At 41.8% G+C, this 19,736-nt stretch overlaps 1 protein-coding gene across 1 annotated transcript; it reads right to left on the bottom strand.

Moving 5' to 3' along the window:
• Positions 1–881: 881 nt before the first annotated feature.
• Positions 882–19,074, bottom strand: LOC141264813 (7-alpha-hydroxycholest-4-en-3-one 12-alpha-hydroxylase-like). The gene is made up of 2 exons (XM_073677154.1): positions 18,971–19,074; positions 882–3,163 (listed from the first exon to the last, which is right to left on the bottom strand). Exon 2 carries the CDS (start codon positions 3,153–3,155, stop codon positions 1,620–1,622), a length of 1,536 nt encoding a protein of 511 aa, XP_073533255.1. The 5' UTR covers positions 3,156–3,163; positions 18,971–19,074; the 3' UTR covers positions 882–1,619.
• Between the last annotated feature and the right edge of the window lie 662 nt (positions 19,075–19,736).

The raw sequence follows: 19,736 nt of genomic DNA, 5'->3' as shown, positions 1-19,736 counted from the left end.
TATTCCTTTTAATTTTACTGTATCGTATTACTGCTTCCTTACTGTATTTGTCTGACTACTGTATATATATCTTGTAACCGCTTGTATATACTGTACCTAGCATCGCTCTTTTGAGTAAATAAATATAGAACATTTATAAGCTCGCTTCACATTATCCTAAACCCGGAACTCACGGAAGTTGTGAGGAAGGATCAGGGGCACGTGGCTCCGATCGGTTTGTGACACAGTTGATGGGGTAAATTTTGGTATGTTTCCCCTCTTTTAATATGTTTTTATATGTTGAATTTTGATCAATAAAGATTGTTGTATTATTTTTATCAAGATGGCTTTCGCTTCCATGTTGCTATAAGTTATGTATATCTGTCCCTTCCAGAGTCCTCGGTCCTCCAACAGACCTCTAAATCTTCATTCCCCAGACCCATCTGTCCTCTTCCAGACCCCTCTGTCCTCTTCCAGACCCATCTGTCCTCTTCCAGACCCCTCTGTCCTCTTCCAGACCCATCTGTCCTCTTCCAGACCCCTCTGTTCTCTTCCAGACCCATCTGTCCTCTTCCAGACCCCTCTGTCCTCTTCCAGACCCATCTGTCCTCTTCCAGACCCCTCTGTCCTCTTCCAGACCCCTCTGTTCTCTTCCAGACCCATCTGTCCTCTTCCAGACCCCTCTGTCCTCTTCCAGACCCATCTGTCCTCTTCCAGACCCATCTGTTCTCTTCCAGACCCATCTGTCCTCTTCCAGACCCATCTGTCCTCTTCCAGACCCCTCTGTTCTCTTCCAGACCCCTCTGTCCTCTTCCAGACCCCTCTGTCCTCTTCCAGACCCCTCTGTCTCCTCCATATTCCTGTTTTCCTCTTCAGGCACAAAACACAAAGACAACTAAAAATGTATCTAAATTAGGTTTATTAGAGATAACATTATAATCATAGCTCATGTTTCATGGAGAGATGGGAGGAGTGAGAACATAACGCTGCTATACTGTATATAGAGGGGAGCTCCACCACAAATAGACTCCTATATACCATAGGGTCAGGTGAGAAGATCCCATTAGTGTAGTGTGCGACCTGGAACTCCACCATACCCATCAATAGAGGACCTGTGCTCTAGGCATCAATGGCGGTCCAAGCTCACAGACTACACTGAAGACATCTACTCAATCCATCCATGACGTAGCTATCCACTATCAGTATTTGGTCAGTATTTTTTTCTCAGGAGTGGGAGCCAAAACCAGGAGTGGGTGATAAATGCAGAATTGGTGACTTGTTTCTATTAGACCTTTTCTCTGATTGTTCCTCACCTGGTTTTGGCTCCCACTCCTGAGAAAAAATACTGACCAAATACTGATAGAAGGGCCATGGCCTTAGACTCGATATATACAATACAAGAATCTCAAGTAACCATAGCTAGTAATAGAAATTGAAGGATGGGTCATCATGGAGGAATTGCATGATACTGAAATATGCCTGAAATTTAACACCAAATAAATATTATAAAATCCCATTTCTCCCAGTAGGCCCTTCTTTAGAAAGGGCGCCTCCTGCAGAGTCGCCTGATCCAGGGTGTCAGGTATTCTGGAATCATCAGTAGGTGGTTTCTTTTTGCACCTGGACCGTCTCTTGTGGAGCTAGTAACGCAACCGGTATTTGAATGGGACGTCATGGGTGGGCTGCATGGTGCCAAATCCCCACCGGTTCGGATCAATGTCTGGAATCTCTTCTTTCGGATTGACCAGCTCAAATTCGAAGTAGCTCAGCATCAGGAAGACAAACTGTTTCAGTTCATTGACAGCAAAAAAGCGACCAGGGCATATGGTGGTGCCGGCCCCCCAAGGCATGGTGAAATACTTCAGCCGCTTCCCATTCTTGAAGAACTCAGACTTTTTGGTGCCGTCTTCATTCAGGAATCTGTTGTATTTGAACTTTTCGGGTTCTGGATGAACTTCTGGATCCATCTGAACGGCAGTGTATGGGAAAAGGGCAACGCGGTCTCCTTTACGTATGGCATATTCCTTTCCAGATGACATTTTGAGGTTCATGTTCTCCTTGACGGCTCTGATCAGCACTGGGGCAGCGGTCAGCCTCAAGGTCTCTTCTACGACACTGTCCAGAACAGGCGTCTTCAGCAGCATATCTCTGGTCAGGTTGATCAGGGCACCTCCTGGTTTTACCTCTTGTCCATTTTCCTTCAGAACTCTATCGACCTCTTCCCTGACGGCCTTTATGGCCTCTGGATGCTTCATTAAGTAGAGCAGGAGCCAGAAGCAGGCAGGTCCAGTGTTACCTTGAGAGGCCCACAGAAGCAGAAACATGAACCTGTCCTGCATGTATTCTGGCATCCCATTCTCTGCTCGGTACTGGAACTGTTCAATAATCCAGCCACTGATGTTTTCTTTTTGTAGGGTTTTCTTTATAGACAACATGTTCCAGAAAAGCCTCTTTAGTCTCTCGGCCTCCAGCTTGTCTTTTGGTGGGAGTACGGCATAGGCCAGGCGTGGGAACAGTTTATCGTACTTTCTAAACTCACCGAACAACTCCTCTGAGTGGTCTCTGTCATGTTTCTTGGCTTTTTCTGAGTTTCCTTGACTTTTTGTAGACTCATTCCCGAATAAGGCAAGATACCCTGCCCGGAAGACTATGTTGTAGCTGTAGTTGAATAGTCCATCCTGCTGCCACTTTTTCTCACTGTCCACAGAGCCAACACTATGAAGCATCAAGTTCTGAAGGTTGTCCATCATGGCCTGGGTCATGAGCACTAGACCATCTCCCATAAGGTGCTTCGTACTTGCCTTCTCCAGCAATTTGTGATCATTGGTTCCAGAATGGTAGCCGAACACTCTAGCCACCAACTCCATAGCAAATTGCTCAAAGTCCAGCCTGGACCTGGCCTCTTTCACAATGGGACCAAATGACAATGGGTCAGTTACGAAGGTGAAGTAATAGCCTCCGATCTGGACGGTGAAGATGTCTCCATGCTTTTTCTGCATCTTTTTTAAAAACCCTGCAGTGTTTTTCCGGAAGTCGAGAGCGTATCCGAGCCATGGGATGGTGCCTTTATCTAGAGGGGGCTCGTTGGGTCTTCTCTTCCGGAACATCCCCAACATGTAGAGACCTCCAAGAACTGAAGCCAACACGGCCAGGAGTATCGGGAGCAACAGAGCCATGTCCAGTACTGCAACGGGAAAGAAATCAATGTAGGGATGAGGCACAATAAGAAAGATCCAGAATATCCGAGCGACAAGCATAATAAGAGACTGGAAGTATCTAAAAATTCTCTAATACATTCGGCATCAGGGAGGTGCTCAGACGATCAGCGATTGATCAATGCTGAGACGCTGAACTGTGCAAATCCACTTCTCCAGTTAATATGTCCTATCCCAATCGGCTCCAGAGCTGCAGTCACTATGCTGCCGATACATCTTGTATTATACTCCAGTCAACTCAAGAGCTGTGGTCACTACTTTGCTGTCACATCATGTCTTATCCTCCAGTCACAACCAGAGCTGCAGTCACTGTTTTCCTGTGAATCATGTCTTGTTATACACATGTAAAGGTTCTCTACAGAGAGGACTAGAACTTTATCTCTACCTTTTGAATGTGGCAATCCTACCAGTCAGTAGCACATGATTTAGAGTAAGAAGACTTCTTTGACAATAGGACTCAATCTAACACCTGAATGTATGACTCCCTACATGGACACTTCACACTTCCACCAGACTGACTCCAGATCCCTGAGAAATCGCTTCATCACCTCCATATCACTGAGACATTGTTCCACCACCTTCACCATACTGCCTCCAGATCACTAAGCCATCGCTCCACCACCTTCACCATACTGCCTCCAGATCACTGAAACATTGTTCCACCACCTTCACCATACTGCCTCCAGATCACTGAGACATTGTTCCACCACCTTCACCATACTGCCTCCAGATCACTGAGCCATCGTTCCACCACCTTCACCATACAGACTCCAGATCACTGAGACATCACTTCACCACTTTCACCATACTGACTTCAGATCACTGAGACATCGCTCCACCACCTTCACCATACTGCCTCCAGATCACTGAGACATTGCTCCACCACTTTCACCATACTGACTCCAGATCACTGAGACATTGCTCCACCACCTTCACCATACTGCCCCCAGATCACTGAGACATCGCTCAACCATACTAACTCTAGGTCACTGAGCCCTCTCTCCACCACCTTCACCATACTGACTCCAGATCCCTGAGCCATCACGCCATGACCTCCACAATACTGGATCCAGGTCACTGAGCCTTCGCTCTACCACCTCCACCATACTGATGCCAGATCCCTAAGCCATCGCGCCATGACCTCCACCGCACTGACTCCAGGTCACTGAGACATCGCTCCACCACCTCCACCATACTGACTCCAGGTCACTGAGCCATCGATCCACCATACTGCCCCCAGATCACTGAGACATCGCTCCATCATACTATCTCTAGGTCACTGAGCCCTCTCTCCACCACCTTCACCATACTGACTCCAGATCCCTCAGCCATCGCGCCATGACCTCCACAATACTGAGTCCAGGTCACTGAGCCTTCACTCTACCACCTCCACCATACTGATGCCAGATCCCTCAGCCATCGCGCCATGACCTCCACCATACTGACTCCAGGTCACTGAGACATCGCTCCACCGCCTCCATCATACTGACTCCAGGTCACTGAGCCCTCACTCTACCACCTCCACCATACTGATGCCAGATCCCTGAGCCATCGCGCCATGACCTCCACCGTACTGACTCCAGGTCATTGAGACATCGCTCCACCTCCTCCACCATACTGACTCCAGGTCACTGAGCCATCGCTCTACCACCTCCACCATACTGACGCCAGGTCCCTGTACCATTGCGCCATGACCTCCACTGTACTGCCCCCAGATCACTGAGACATCGCTCCACCATACTAACTCTAGGTCACTGAGCCCTCTCTCCACCACCTTCACCATACTGACTCCAGATCCCTGAGACATCGCTCCATGACCTTCACCGTACCGACTCCAGATCACTGAGACATCACTCCACCACCTCCAACATACTGACTCCAGGTCACTGAGACATCACTCCACCACCTCCACCATACTGACTCCAGGTCACTGAAACATCACTCCACCACCTCCAACATACTGACTCCAGATGACTGAGCCATCGCTCCACCAACTCCACCATACTGACTCCAGGTCACTGAGATCACTCCACCACCTCCAACATACTGACTCCAGGTCACTGAGCCATCGCTCCACCAACTCCACCATACTGACTCCAGGTCACTGAGACATCACTCCACCACCTCCACCATACTGACTCCAGGTCACTGAGACATCACTCCACCACCTCCACCATGCTGACTCCAGGTCACTGAGGCATTGTTCCACAACCTCCACCATACTGACTCCAGGTCACTGAGACATCACTCCACCACCTCCACCATACTGACTCCAGGTCACTGAGACATCACTTCACCACCTGCACCATACTGACTCCAGGTCACTGAGACATCACTCCACCACCTCCAACATACTGACTCCAGGTCACTGAGCCATCACTCCACCACCTCCACCATACTGACTCCAGGTCACTGAGACATCACTCCACCACCTCCACCATACTGACTCCAGGTCACTGAGCCATCACTCCACCACCTCCACCATACTGACTCCAGGTCACTGAGACATCACTCCACCACCTCCAACATACTGACTCCAGGTCACTGAGACATCACTCCACCACCTCCACCATACTGACTCCAGGTCACTGAGCCATCACTCCACCACCTCCACCATACTGACTCCAGGTCACTGAGCCATCACTCCACCACCTCCACCATACTGACTCCAGGTCACTGAGCCATCACTCCACCACCTCCACCATACTGACTCCAGGTCACTGAGACATCACTCCACCACCTCCACCATACTGACTCCAGGTCACTGAGCCATCACTCCACCACCTCCACCATACTGACTCCAGGTCACTGAGCCATCACTCCACCACCTCCACCATACTGACTCCAAGTCACTGAGCCATCACTCCACCACCTCCACCATACTGACTCCAGGTCACTGAGCCATCACTCCACCATACCGACTCCAGGTCACTGAGACATCACTCCACCACCTCCACCATACTGACTCCAGGTCACTGAGACATCGCTCCACCATGCTTGATCTGTAACATAATTCTTCATCTTATGGCTTCTCTTTAGGAGGCCTCACCCCATCCGCTCCCTGCACAAGTGTCCTGTAACATCTCCTACATGTCCTGCTCTTGCTATCTCACTGATGAAGAACAAGCCCCTGTGCTCCCAATCCTGCAAATATCTATATTTTCCTGGTCAGCCAATAAAGGGATCACTCCTAGGATATAATAAGGGATCAGACCTAGGATATAATAAAGAGATCACTCCTAGAATATAATAATGAGATCACTTCTAGAATGTAATAAAGGGATCACTCATGGAATATAATAAAGAGATCACTCCTAGGATATAATAAAGGGATCACTCCTAGAATGTAATAAAGGGATCACTCCTAGAATGTAATAAAGGGATCACTCCTAGGATATAATAAAGAGATCACTCCTAGAATGTAATAAAGGTATCACTCCTAGGATATAATAAAGAGATCACTCCTAGAATGTAATAAAGGGATCACTCCTAGAATGTAATAAAGGGATCATTCCTAGAATGTAATAAAGGGATCACTCCTAGGATATAATAAACAGATCACTACTAGAATGTAATAAAGGGATCACTCCTAGAATATAATAAAGGGATCACTCCTAGAATGTAATAAAGGGATCACTCCTGGAATATAATAACAAGATCACTCATAGAATGTAATAAAGGGATCACTCCTAGAATATAATAACAAGATCACTCCTAGAATATAATAAAGGGATCACGCCTAGAATATAATAAAGAGATCACTCATAGACTGTAATGAAGGGATCACTCCTAGAATATAATTGATCACTCCTAGAATATAATAAAGGGATCACTCCTAGAATATAATAAAGGGATCACTCCTAGAATATAATAAAGAGATCACTCCTAGAATATAATAAAGGGATCACTCCTGGAATATAATAAAGGGATCACTCCTAGAATATAATAAAGAGATCACTCCTAGAATATAATAAAGGGATCACTCCTGGAATATAACCAGGGGAGGGGAGGAGTCCTGAGGAGATAATTTGCATATTCCCACTGCATTTTGGGGTAAGTGAAGAGTCTCCGCGAGCTCAAAGAACACTGGATTTTGGCTGTTGGAGCTGAAAAGAGGACATCGGTAAACCAGGGGAGGAGTCCTGAGGAGATAATTTGCATATTCCCACTGCATTTTGGGGTAAGTGAAGAGTCTCCGCAAGCTCAAAGAACACTGGATTTTGGCTGTTGGAGCTGAAAAGAGGACATCGGTAGGCGCGCGCATTTTGAAGCTTTTTTTTTAAGCTTTTTTCACTGTTTTCAGAACATTAACAATAAGAACATGGAAGAGTCCAGGAGCCATGTGGTGAGCTGCATATCCTGCTACATGTTCACAGACTTGCCAGTGGAAAAGCCAAACTTCACATGCCAGAAATGCAGCTTGTGTCCCTGTTGGAGGAAAAGTTGGGAAATCTAGAAGAGAGGTTAACTACCTTGAAAATCATTAAGGAAGGTGAAGAGTTCTTAGACAGAGCAGAATTATCTCTTCATGATTCAGAAAGAGAAGAAATTCGAACTGCACCTGACGAAACAGAGGAATGGAAGCATGTGACCCACAGAAGCCGGAGGATCGAGAGGCAGTCAGCACCCATACTGCTCAGGAACCAGTACCAGGCTCTCACGCAGGAGAACCAGGAAGAAATACAGCAAGATAAGACTTTGCCAGCAATGAATAACCTTGTAAGCCCTCAGAATCCTCCTGGATGGAGAAAGAAGAATGTTGTGAAGAAAAAACGGAGAGTGGTGGTCATGGGGGATTCCCTGTTAAGAGGAACAGAGGCCGCTATCTGCAGACCAGACATAACCTCAAGAGAAATGTGCTGTCTTCCAGGAGCAAAAATTAAAGATGTGTCTGACAGGATATCAAGACTCTTCAGACCTACAGATCACTACCCATTCCTGCTAATACATGTGGGGACAAATGACACCGCAAGAAAGGACCTGGAAACCATCTGCAGTGACTTTGAAGACTTAGGCAAGAAAGTGAAAGAATTGGGAGCGCAGGTGGTCTTCTCATCCATCCTCCCAGTGGATGGCCATGGAACAATGAGGTGGAATAAGATTCTACAGGTGAACAACTGGCTACGTCGATGGTGCCGTCAACAAGGATTTGGATTTCTGGATCACGGAATGAATTACCTATACGATGGACTACTTGCTAGAGATGGGGTGCACCTTACGAAGACTGGAAAACATGTATTTGGAAGTCGCCTTGCTACACTCATCAGAAGAGCTTTATACCAGAACAATGTGGGAAGGGAAGCAAAAGGCCAGAAAAAGCCATACAGCTGACAAATACTATTGAGATCTCTGCTACTGGAAGTGGAAAGGAAGAACAAAGACAAAACAATTTAAATAATAAAAATATGGGAGGAAGAGAAACCAATCACAAACTAAAATGTTTTTATACAAATGCACAAAGCATGGGCAACAAACAAGGAGAATTGGAACTACTAATGCAGGAAAAGGAATATGATGTCATTGGAATCACTGAAACTTGGTGGGACGATACACATGATTGGAATAAAAGGCTAAAAGGATACAACTTATTTGCAAGAAACAGAATTGATAAACGAGGAGGAGGTGTTGCATTGTATGTTAGAAAAGCGAATATCTGCACAGAGATTGAAGCTTCAGAGACTGGGAGTTCTGTGGAAACTGTTTGGGTAAGAATACAAGGAGAGAACAACGGAAAGGACACCATTGTAGGCATTTACTACAGGCCACCTGGGCAAGCTGAAGATATGGATGAACTCTTTATGTATCAAATGACCAAGTTCTCCAAAAAATATGACGTAGTGGTCATGGGAGATTTCAACTATCCAGACATTTGTTGGGAATCTCTCTCAAGTAAAACTAACAGGTCAAGCAAATTCTTATCCTCTCTTGCTGACAACTTTATCTTCCAAAAGGTAGGGGAGAAAACAAGGGGATCTGCTACTTTGGATCTAATCCTTATAAACAGGGAGGAAATGGTTGAGGAGGTAAAGGTGGCTGGGACCCTAGGAGGCAGCGATCATGCTATTATAGAATTTTGGATAACTAGAGGAGGAAGACATGTGAAGACTCAAACTTCAAGGTTAGATTTTAGAAAGGCAGATTTTAAGAGACTCAGAAAGAGAATAGGAGGGATCCAATGGCTGGATGTCCTTAAGGACAAAAATGTCCAGGAAGGATGGGAAATTTTTAAAAATGAGATTCTCAAAGCACAATCGTTAACAATCCCGAAAAGTAGGAAGAATGGGAAGCATTTAAGGAAACCAGGATGGATGAACACAGAACTTAAACACATGCTAAAAAGAAAGAAAGAAATGTTTATTAAATGGAAAGAGGGAGGCATATCTAAAGAAGATTATAATGCAGTCTGCAGATCCTGCAGGGCACGTATCAGGTTAGCTAAAGCTGACAATGAATTAAGGCTTGCAAGAGATGTCAAAAGCAATAAAAAAGGATTTTGGGGGTATGTCAAAAGTAAAAGAAAAGTCAAAGATGCTATAGGATTTTTACAGGATGAAAATGGAGAAATGGTAAGACAGGATGTTGAGAAGGCCGAACTTTTTAATTCCTATTTTGCATCTGTTTTCTCTCAGAAAGAAAATGTAACATCAACTGATCTTCACTGTCCTTTTAAAGGAATAGAGGAATCCAAGTTATCAGTAAACAGAAAGATTGTGAGGGAATATTTAGCTAACATAAATGAGTTCAAGTCTCCAGGTCCAGATGAATTACACCCCAGAGTACTGAAGGAGATTGTAGAAGAAATTTTAGAACCACTCTCCATAATCTTTGAAAATTCTTGGAGAACAGGAGAAGTCCCAGAAGACTGGAGAAGAGCAAATGTTGTTCCTATCTTCAAAAAGGGGAAGAAGGTGGACCCAGGGAACTATAGGCCGGTGAGTCTGACTTCTATACCAGGAAAGATCTTTGAACAAATTATTAAACAACATGTATGTAAGTACATGGATAAGAATGAAGTGATTAACCAGAGTCAGCATGGGTTTGTAACTAACAAGCCATGTCAGACTAACTTAATTTCCTTCTATGACAGAATCACTGACTGGGTGGATCAGGGAAATGCTGTAGATATAGTATATCTTGACTTCAGCAAAGCATTTGACAAAGTATCTCACATCATCCTTATTGAAAAAATGACCAAGTATGCAATGGACCAGGCAACTGTTAGGTGGATTCATAACTGGCTTAGTGATCGGACTCAAAGGGTGGTTGTAAATGGCTTCACATCCAGCTGGATGAATGTCTCAAGTAGGGTACCACAGGGCTCCGTCCTGGGACCTGTATTGTTCAACATCTTTATCAATGATTTAGATGAAGGAATTGAGGGTAAACTGATTAAATTTGCTGATGACACAAAGCTAGGAGGGATAGCTAATACTAGAGAAGAGAGAGAGAGGATTCAAAAAGACCTAAATAAACTGGAGCAGTGGGCAGCAACCAACAGAATGGTTTTTAACAGGGAAAAATGCAAAGTCCTACATCTGGGCAATAAAAATGAAAAAAACATATACAGAATGGGAGGAAGAGAGCTAAGCAACAGTACATGTGAAAAAGACTTAGGTATACTAATAGATCATAGACTGAACATGAGTCAACAGTGTTATGCAGCAGCAAAAAAGGCAAATACAATTCTGGGATGTATTAACAGAAGCATACAGTCTAGATCACGTGAAGTCATTATCGGTCTTTACTCCTCTTTGGTCAGACCTCATCTGGAATACGGTGTACAGTTTTGGGCACCACATTTTAAAAAAGACATAGACAAACTGGAGCAAGTTCAGAGAAGAGCGACCAGAATGGTGACTGGTCTGCAAACCATGTCCTATGAGGAACGGTTGCAGGATCTGGGAATGTTTAGCTGCAAAAAAGAAGACTGAGAGGAGACTTAATAGCTGTCTACAAATATGTCAAGGGCTGTCACATTGTAGAAGGATCATCTTTATTCTCATTTGCACAAGGAAAGACTAGAAGCAATGGGATGAAACTAAATGGGAGGAGACACAGATTAGATATTAGAAAAAACTTTTTGACAGTTAGGGTGATCAATGAGTGGAACAGGCTGCCACGAGAGGTGGTGAGTTCCCCTTCAATGGACGTCTTCAAACAGAGGCTGGACAGACATCTGTCTGAGATGATCTAGTGAATCCTGCTTTGAGCAGGGGGTTGGACCAGATGACCCAGGAGGTCCCTTCCAACTCTACCATTCTATGATTCTATGATTCTATGATAATAAAGGGATCACTCCTAAAATATAATAAAGAGATCACTCCTGGAATATAATAAAGGGATCACTCCTAGAATATAATAAAGAGATCACTCCTGGAATATAATAAAGAGATCATTCCTAGAATATAATAAAGGGATCACTCCTAGAATATATTAAAGGGATCACTCCTAGAATATAATAAAGAGATCACTCCTAGAATATAATAAAGGAATCACTCCTAGAATATAATAACAAGATCACTCCAGGAATATAATAAAGGGATCACTCTTGGAATATAATAAAGGGATCACTCCTGGAATATAATAAAGGAATCACTCCTAGAATATAATAACAAGATCACTCCAGGAATATAATAAAGGGATCACTCTTGGAATATAATAAAGGGATCACTCCTGGAATATAATAAAGGGATCACTCCTAGAATATAATAAAGAAATCACTCCTGGAATATAATAAAGAGATCATTCCTAGAATATAATAAAGGGATCACTCCTAGAATATAATAAAGAGATCACTCCTAGAATCTAATAAAGGGATCACTCCTAGAATATAATAAAGGGATCACTCCTAGAATATAATAAAGAGATCACTCCTGGAATATAATAAAGGGATCACTCCTAGAATATAATAAAGAGATCACTCCTGGAATATAATAAAGAGATCATTCCTAGAATATAATAAAGAGATCACTCCTAGAATATAATAAAGAGATCACTCCTAGAATATAATAGATCACTCCTAGAATATAATAAAGGAATCACTCCTAGAATATAATACCAAGATCACTCCAGGAATATAATAAAGGGATCACTCTTGGAATATAATAAAGGGATCACTCCTGGAATATAATAAAGGGATCACTCCTAGAATATAATAACAAGATCACTCCTAGAATGTAATAAAGGGATCACTCCTGGAATATAATAAAGGGATCACTCTTAGAATGTAATAAAGGGATCACTCCTACAATATAATAACGGGATCACCCCTGGAATATAATAGTCACTCCTAGAATATAATAAAGGGATCACTCCTGGAATATAATAGATCACTTCTAGAATATAATAAAGGGATCACTCCTGGAATATAATAGATCACTTCTAGAATATAATAAAGGGATCACTCCTAGAATATAATAAAGGGATCACTCCTAGAATATAATAAAGAGATCACTCCTGGAATATAATAAAGGGATCACTCCTAGAATATAATAAAGAGATCACTCCTGGAATATAATAAAGAGATCATTCCTAGAATATAATAAAGAGATCACTCCTGGAATATAATAAAGAGATCATTCTTAGAATATAATAAAGAGATCACTCATAGACTGTAATGAAGGGATCACTCCTAGAATATAATTGATCACTCCTAGAATATAATAAAGGGATCACTCCTAGAATATAATAAAGAGATCACTCCTAGAATATAATAAAGGGATCACTCCTGGAATATAATAAAGGGATCACTCCTAAAATATAATAAAGAGATCACTCCTGGAATATAATAAAGGGATCACTCCTAGAATATAATAAAGAGACCACTCCTGGAATATAATAAAGAGATCATTCCTAGAATATAATAAAGGGATCACTACTAGAATATATTAAAGGGATCACTCCTAGAATATAATAAAGAGATCACTCCTAGAATATAATAGATCACTCCTAGAATATAATAACAAGATCACTCCAGGAATATAATAAAGGGATCACTCTTGGAATATAATAAAGGGATCACTCCTGGAATATAATAAAGGGATCACTCCTAGAATATAATAAAGAGATCACTCCTGGAATATAATAAAGAGATCATTCCTAGAATATAATAAAGGGATCACTCCTTGAATATAATAAAGAGATCACTCCTAGAATCTAATAAAGGGATCACTCCTAGAATATAATAAAGGGATCACTCCTAGAATATAATAAAGAGATCACTCCTGGAATATAATAAAGGGATCTCTCCTAGAATATAATAAAGAGATCACTCCTGGAATATAATAAAGAGATCATTCCTAGAATATAATAAAGGGATCACTCCTAGAATATATTAAAGGGATCACTCCTAGAATATAATAAAGAGATCACTCCTAGAATATAATAAAGGAATCACTCCTAGAATATAATAACAAGATCACTCCAGGAATATAATAAAGGGATCACTCTTGGAATATAATAAAGGGATCACTCCTGGAATATAATAAAGGAATCACTCCTAGAATATAATAACAAGATCACTCCAGGAATATAATAAAGGGATCACTCTTGGAATATAATAAAGGGATCACTCCTGGAATATAATAAAGGGATCACTCCTAGAATATAATAAAGAAATCACTCCTGGAATATAATAAAGAGATCATTCCTAGAATATAATAAAGGGATCACTCCTAGAATATAATAAAGAGATCACTCCTAGAATCTAATAAAGGGATCACTCCTAGAATATAATAAAGGGATCACTCCTAGAATATAATAAAGAGATCACTCCTGGAATATAATAAAGGGATCACTCCTAGAATATAATAAAGAGATCACTCCTGGAATATAATAAAGAGATCATTCCTAGAATATAATAAAGGGATCACTCCTAGAATATAATAAAGAGATCACTCCTAGAATATAATAGATCACTCCTAGAATATAATAAAGGAATCACTCCTAGAATATAATACCAAGATCACTCCAGGAATATAATAAAGGGATCACTCCTAGAATATAATAACAAGATCACTCCTAGAATGTAATAACAAGATCACTCCAGGAATATAATAAAGGGATCACTCTTGGAATATAATAAAGGGATCACTCCTGGAATATAATAAAGGAATCACTCCTAGAATATAATAACAAGATCACTCCAGGAATATAATAAAGGGATCACTCTTGGAATATAATAAAGGGATCACTCCTGGAATATAATAAAGGGATCACTCCTAGAATATAATAAAGAAATCACTCCTGGAATATAATAAAGAGATCATTCCTAGAATATAATAAAGGGATCACTCCTAGAATATAATAAAGAGATCACTCCTAGAATCTAATAAAGGGATCACTCCTAGAATATAATAAAGGGATCACTCCTAGAATATAATAAAGAGATCACTCCTGGAATATAATAAAGGGATCACTCCTAGAATATAATAAAGAGATCACTCCTGGAATATAATAAAGAGATCATTCCTAGAATATAATAAAGGGATCACTCCTAGAATATAATAAAGAGATCACTCCTAGAATATAATAGATCACTCCTAGAATATAATAAAGGAATCACTCCTAGAATATAATACCAAGATCACTCCTGGAATATAATAAAGGGATCACTCCTAGAATATAATAACAAGATCACTCCTAGAATGTAATAAAGGGATCACTCCTGGAATATAATAAAGGGATCACTCCTAGAATGTAATAAAGGGATCACTCCTACAATATAATAACGGGATCACCCCTGGAATATAATAGTCACTCCTAGAATATAATAAAGGGATCACTCCTGAAATATAATAGATCACTTCTAGAATATAATAAAGGGATCACTCCTGGAATATAATAGATCACTTCTAGAATATAATAAAGGGATCACTCCTAGAATATAATAAAGAGATCACTCCTGGAATATAATAAAGGGATCACTCCTAGAATATAATAAAGAGATCACTCCTGGAATATAATAAAGAGATCATTCCTAGAATATAATAAAGAGATCACTCCTGGAATATAATAAAGAGATCATTCTTAGAATATAATAAAGAGATCACTCATAGACTGTAATGAAGGGATCACTCCTAGAATATAATTGATCACTCCTAGAATATAATAAAGGGATCACTCCTAGAATATAATAAAGAGATCACTCCTAGAATATAATAAAGGGATCACTCCTGGAATATAATAAAGGGATCACTCCTAAAATATAATAAAGAGATCACTCCTGGAATATAATAAAGGGATCACTCCTAGAATATAATAAAGAGACCACTCCTGGAATATAATAAAGAGATCATTCCTAGAATATAATAAAGAGATCACTCCTGGAATATAATAAAGAGATCATTCCTAGAATATAATAGATCACTCCTAGAATATAATAACAAGATCACTCCAGGAATATAATAAAGGGATCACTCTTGGAATATAATAAAGGGATCACTCCTGGAATATAATAAAGGGACCACTCCTAGAATATATTAAAGGGATCACTCCTAGAATATAATAAAGAGATCACTCCTGGAATATAATAAAGAGATCACTCCTAGAATATAATAGATCACTCCTAGAATATAATAACAAGATCACTCCAGGAATATAATAAAGGGATCACTCTTGGAATATAATAAAGGGATCACTCCTGGAATATAATAAAGGGATCACTCCTAGAATATAATAAAGAGATCACTCCTGGAATATAATAAAGAGATCATTCCTAGAATATAATAAAGGGATCACTCCTAGAATATAATAAAGAGATCACTCCTAGAATATAATAAAGGGATCACTCCTAGAATATAATAAAGGGATCACTCCTAGAATATAATAAAGAGATCACTCCTGGAATATAATAAAGAGATCATTCCTAGAATATAATAAAGGGATCACTCCTAGAATATAATAAAGAGATCACTCCTAGAATATAATAGATCACTCCTAGAATATAATAAAGGAATCACTCCTAGAATATAATACCAAGATCACTCCAGGAATATAATAAAGGGATCACTCTTGGAATATAATAAAGGGATCACTCCTGGAATATAATAAAGGGATCACCCCTGGAATATAATAGATCACTCCTAGAATATAATAAAGGGATCACTCCTGGAATATAATAGATCACTTCTAGAATATAATAAAGGGATCACTCCTGGAATATAATAAAAGGATCACTCCTAGAATGTAATAAAGGGATCACTCGTAGAATATAATAAAGGGATCACTCCTAGAATGTAATAAAGGGATCACTCCTAGAATATAATAAAGGGATCACTCCTAGAATGTAATAAAGGGATCACTCCTAGAATATAATAAAGGGATCACTCCTGGAATATAATAAAGGGATCACTCCTGGAATATAATAGATCACTCCTGGAATATAATAAAGGGATCACTCCTGGAATATAATAAAGGGATCACTCCTAGAATGTAATAAAGGGATCACTCCTACAATATAATAAAGGGATCACCCCTGGAATATAATAGATCACTCCTAGAATATAATAAAGGGATCACTCCTGGAATATAATAGATCACTTCTAGAATATAATAAAGGGATCACTCCTGGAATATAATAAAAGGATCACTCCTAGAATGTAATAAAGGGATCACTCCTAGAATATAATAAAGGGATCACTCCTAGAATGTAATAAAGGGATCACTCCTAGAATATAATAAAGGGATCACTCCTGGAATATAATAAAGGGATCACTCCTGGAATATAATAAAGGGATCACTCCTGGAATATAATAAACGGATCACTCCTGGAATATAATAGATCACTCCTGGAATATAATAAAGGGATCAGTCCTGGAATATAATAGATCACTCCTAGAATATAATAAAGGGATCACTCCTAGAATATAATAAAGGGATCACTCCTGGAATATAATAAAGGGATCACTCCTGGAATATAATAGATCACTCCTGGAATATAATAAAGGGATCACTCCTGGAATATAATAGATCACTCCTAGAATATAATAAAGGGATCACTCCTGGAATATAATAGATCACTCCTGGAATATAATAAAGGGATCACTCCTGGAATATAATAGATCACTCCTGGAATATAATAAAGGGATCACTCCTGGAATATAATAAAGGGATCACTCCTAGAATGTAATAAAGGGATCACTCCTGGAATATAATAAAGAGATCACTCCTAGAATGTAATAAAGGAATCACTCCCAGAAGACTTTTGTCTTTTTGGGCATAGACGTCTTTGCATAGGATAAGAGGACACACCGGACCCTCCTTTTGCAGACTCCATGTTTCGGGGTCGGCGCAGTCTGATTTGGCTGGATGACAGCGATGTAAGGGGGAAGCTTTCCTGAGCGCCGTCTCCCCCATTATACAGTGCACCCCCCTAACAGGTCAGTATTAAGTGGCCTCCTGTGCACGGAGCGTGGGTAACTGCCCCACATCGGCCCCCTGGAATCCAGAGACCCCAGCATCGCCAACAAATAACACCACCAAACCGTGGCCACATAGTAAACTGCCCAAATACCAGAGCTAAAACCCCCCCAAACCAGCAGGTGGCGCTACCACAGAGCCGTATACACCTGTATCACCAGACAGTGCATAAATAATCCCGCTATAGAGGGTCTACATCATACACAACAGGAACACCACAATGCCTATATGTAACAGTGCCTTAAGTACCACCAAATAGTGCTCCCATACCGTGCACACAACCGACATAATACGGAGCAAGTGCAGCGCCGTCCATGTAACCCAGAAATAACGGCTGCATATAGTGCTGAAATAATACCGCCAAAAAGTCTACCAGCTGACTGTCTCCCCGCTGTCACTGCTGACTGTCTCCCTGCTGTCACTGCTGACTGTCTCCCCGCTGTCACTGCTGACGGTCTCCCTGCTGTCACTGCTGACTGTCTCCCCGCTGTCACTGCTGACGGTCTCCCTGCTGTCACTGCTGACTGTCTCCTAGCTGTCACTGCTGACTGTCTCCCCGCTGTCACTGCTGACTGTCTCCCTGCTGTCACTGCTGACTGTCTCCCTGCTGTCACTGCTGACTGTCTCCCCGCTGTCACTGCTGACTGTCTCCCTGCTGTCACTGCTGACTGTCTCCCCGCTGTCACTGCTGACTGTCTCCCTGCTGTCACTGCTGACTGTCTCCCCGCTGTCACTGCTGACGGTCTCCCCGCTGTCACTGCTGACGGTCTCCCCGCTGTCACTGCTGACTGTCTCCCCGCTGTCACTGCTGACGGTCTCCCTGCTGTCACTGCTGACTGTCTCCCCGCTGTCACTGCTGACTGTCTCCCCGCTGTCACTGCTGACGGTCTCCCTGCTGTCACTGCTGACTGTCTCTCTGCTGTCACTGCTGACTGTCTCTGCTGACTGTCTCCCTGATGCCACTGCTGACTGTCTCCCTGCTGTCACTGCACACGGTCTCCCTGCTGTCACTGCTGACTGTCTCTCTGCTGTCACTGCTGACTGTCTCCCTGATGCCACTGCTGACTGTCTCCCTGCTGTCACTGCTGACGGTCTCCCTGCTGTCACTGCTGACTGTCTCCCTGCTGTCACTGCAGACGGTCTCCCTGCTGTCACTGCTGACTGTCTCTCTGCTGTCACTGCTGACTGTCTCCCTGCTGTCACTGCTGACGGTCTCCCTGCTGTCACTGCTGTCTCCCTGCTGTCACTGCTGACTGTCTCTCTGCTGTCAGTGCTGACTGTCTCTCTGCTGTCACTGCTGACTGTCTCCCCGCTGTCACTGCTGACTGTCTCCCTGCTGTACAGTGTCAGGCTCTCACCTCTGCTCTCTCCTCTGCACTGACTCTTCCCTCTGGGGCAGCAGCTCCTGTATTTCAGCCCAGTCCCTCCTCCTCTGTGAGATTAACCCTTGCACCGCCACGTCACATGGCAGCAAAGAACCTGTTAGATACATTGTATGCGAGGTTAGATACAGTGTATGTGAGGTTAGATACAGTGTATGTGAGGTTAGATACAGTGTATGTGAGGTTAGATACAGTGTATGTGAGGATAGATACAGTGTATGTGAGGTTAGATACAGTACATGTGAGGTTAGATACAGTGTATGTGAGGATAGATACAGTGTATGTGAGGTTAGATACAGTGTATGTGAGGTCAGATACATTGTATGTGAGGTTAGATACAGTGTATGTGAGGTTAGATACAGTACATGTGAGGTTAGATACAGTGTATGTGAGGTTAGATACAGTACATGTGAGGTTAGATACAGTGTATGTGAGGTTAGATACAGTGTATGTGAGGATAGATACAGTACATGTGAGGTTAGATACAGTGTATGTGAGGTTAGATACAGTGTATGTGAGGTTAGATACAGTACATGTGAGGTTAGATACAGTGTATGTGAGGTTAGATACAGTGTATGTGAGGTTAGATACAGTGTATGTGAGGATAGATACAGTGTATGTGAGGATAGATACAGTACATGTGAGGTCAGATACATTGTATGTGAGGTTAGATACAGTACATGTGAGGTTAGATACAGTGTATGTGAGGTTAGATACAGTACATGTGAGGTTAGATACAGTG

This window comes from Phyllobates terribilis, unplaced genomic scaffold (genome assembly GCF_046119375.1).
Source record: "Phyllobates terribilis strain yellow unplaced genomic scaffold, ASM4611937v1 Scaffold_4__5_contigs__length_816908805, whole genome shotgun sequence".
Classification (NCBI taxonomy): Eukaryota; Metazoa; Chordata; class Amphibia; order Anura; family Dendrobatidae; genus Phyllobates; species Phyllobates terribilis.
This window is presented reverse-complemented; position numbering and strand designations above follow the sequence as displayed.

Coding starts and splice junctions, on each gene's coding strand:
- LOC141264813 (XM_073677154.1), bottom strand. CDS start 3,155: ATGGCTCTGTTGCTCCCGATACTCCTGGCCGTGTTGGCTTCAGTTCTT.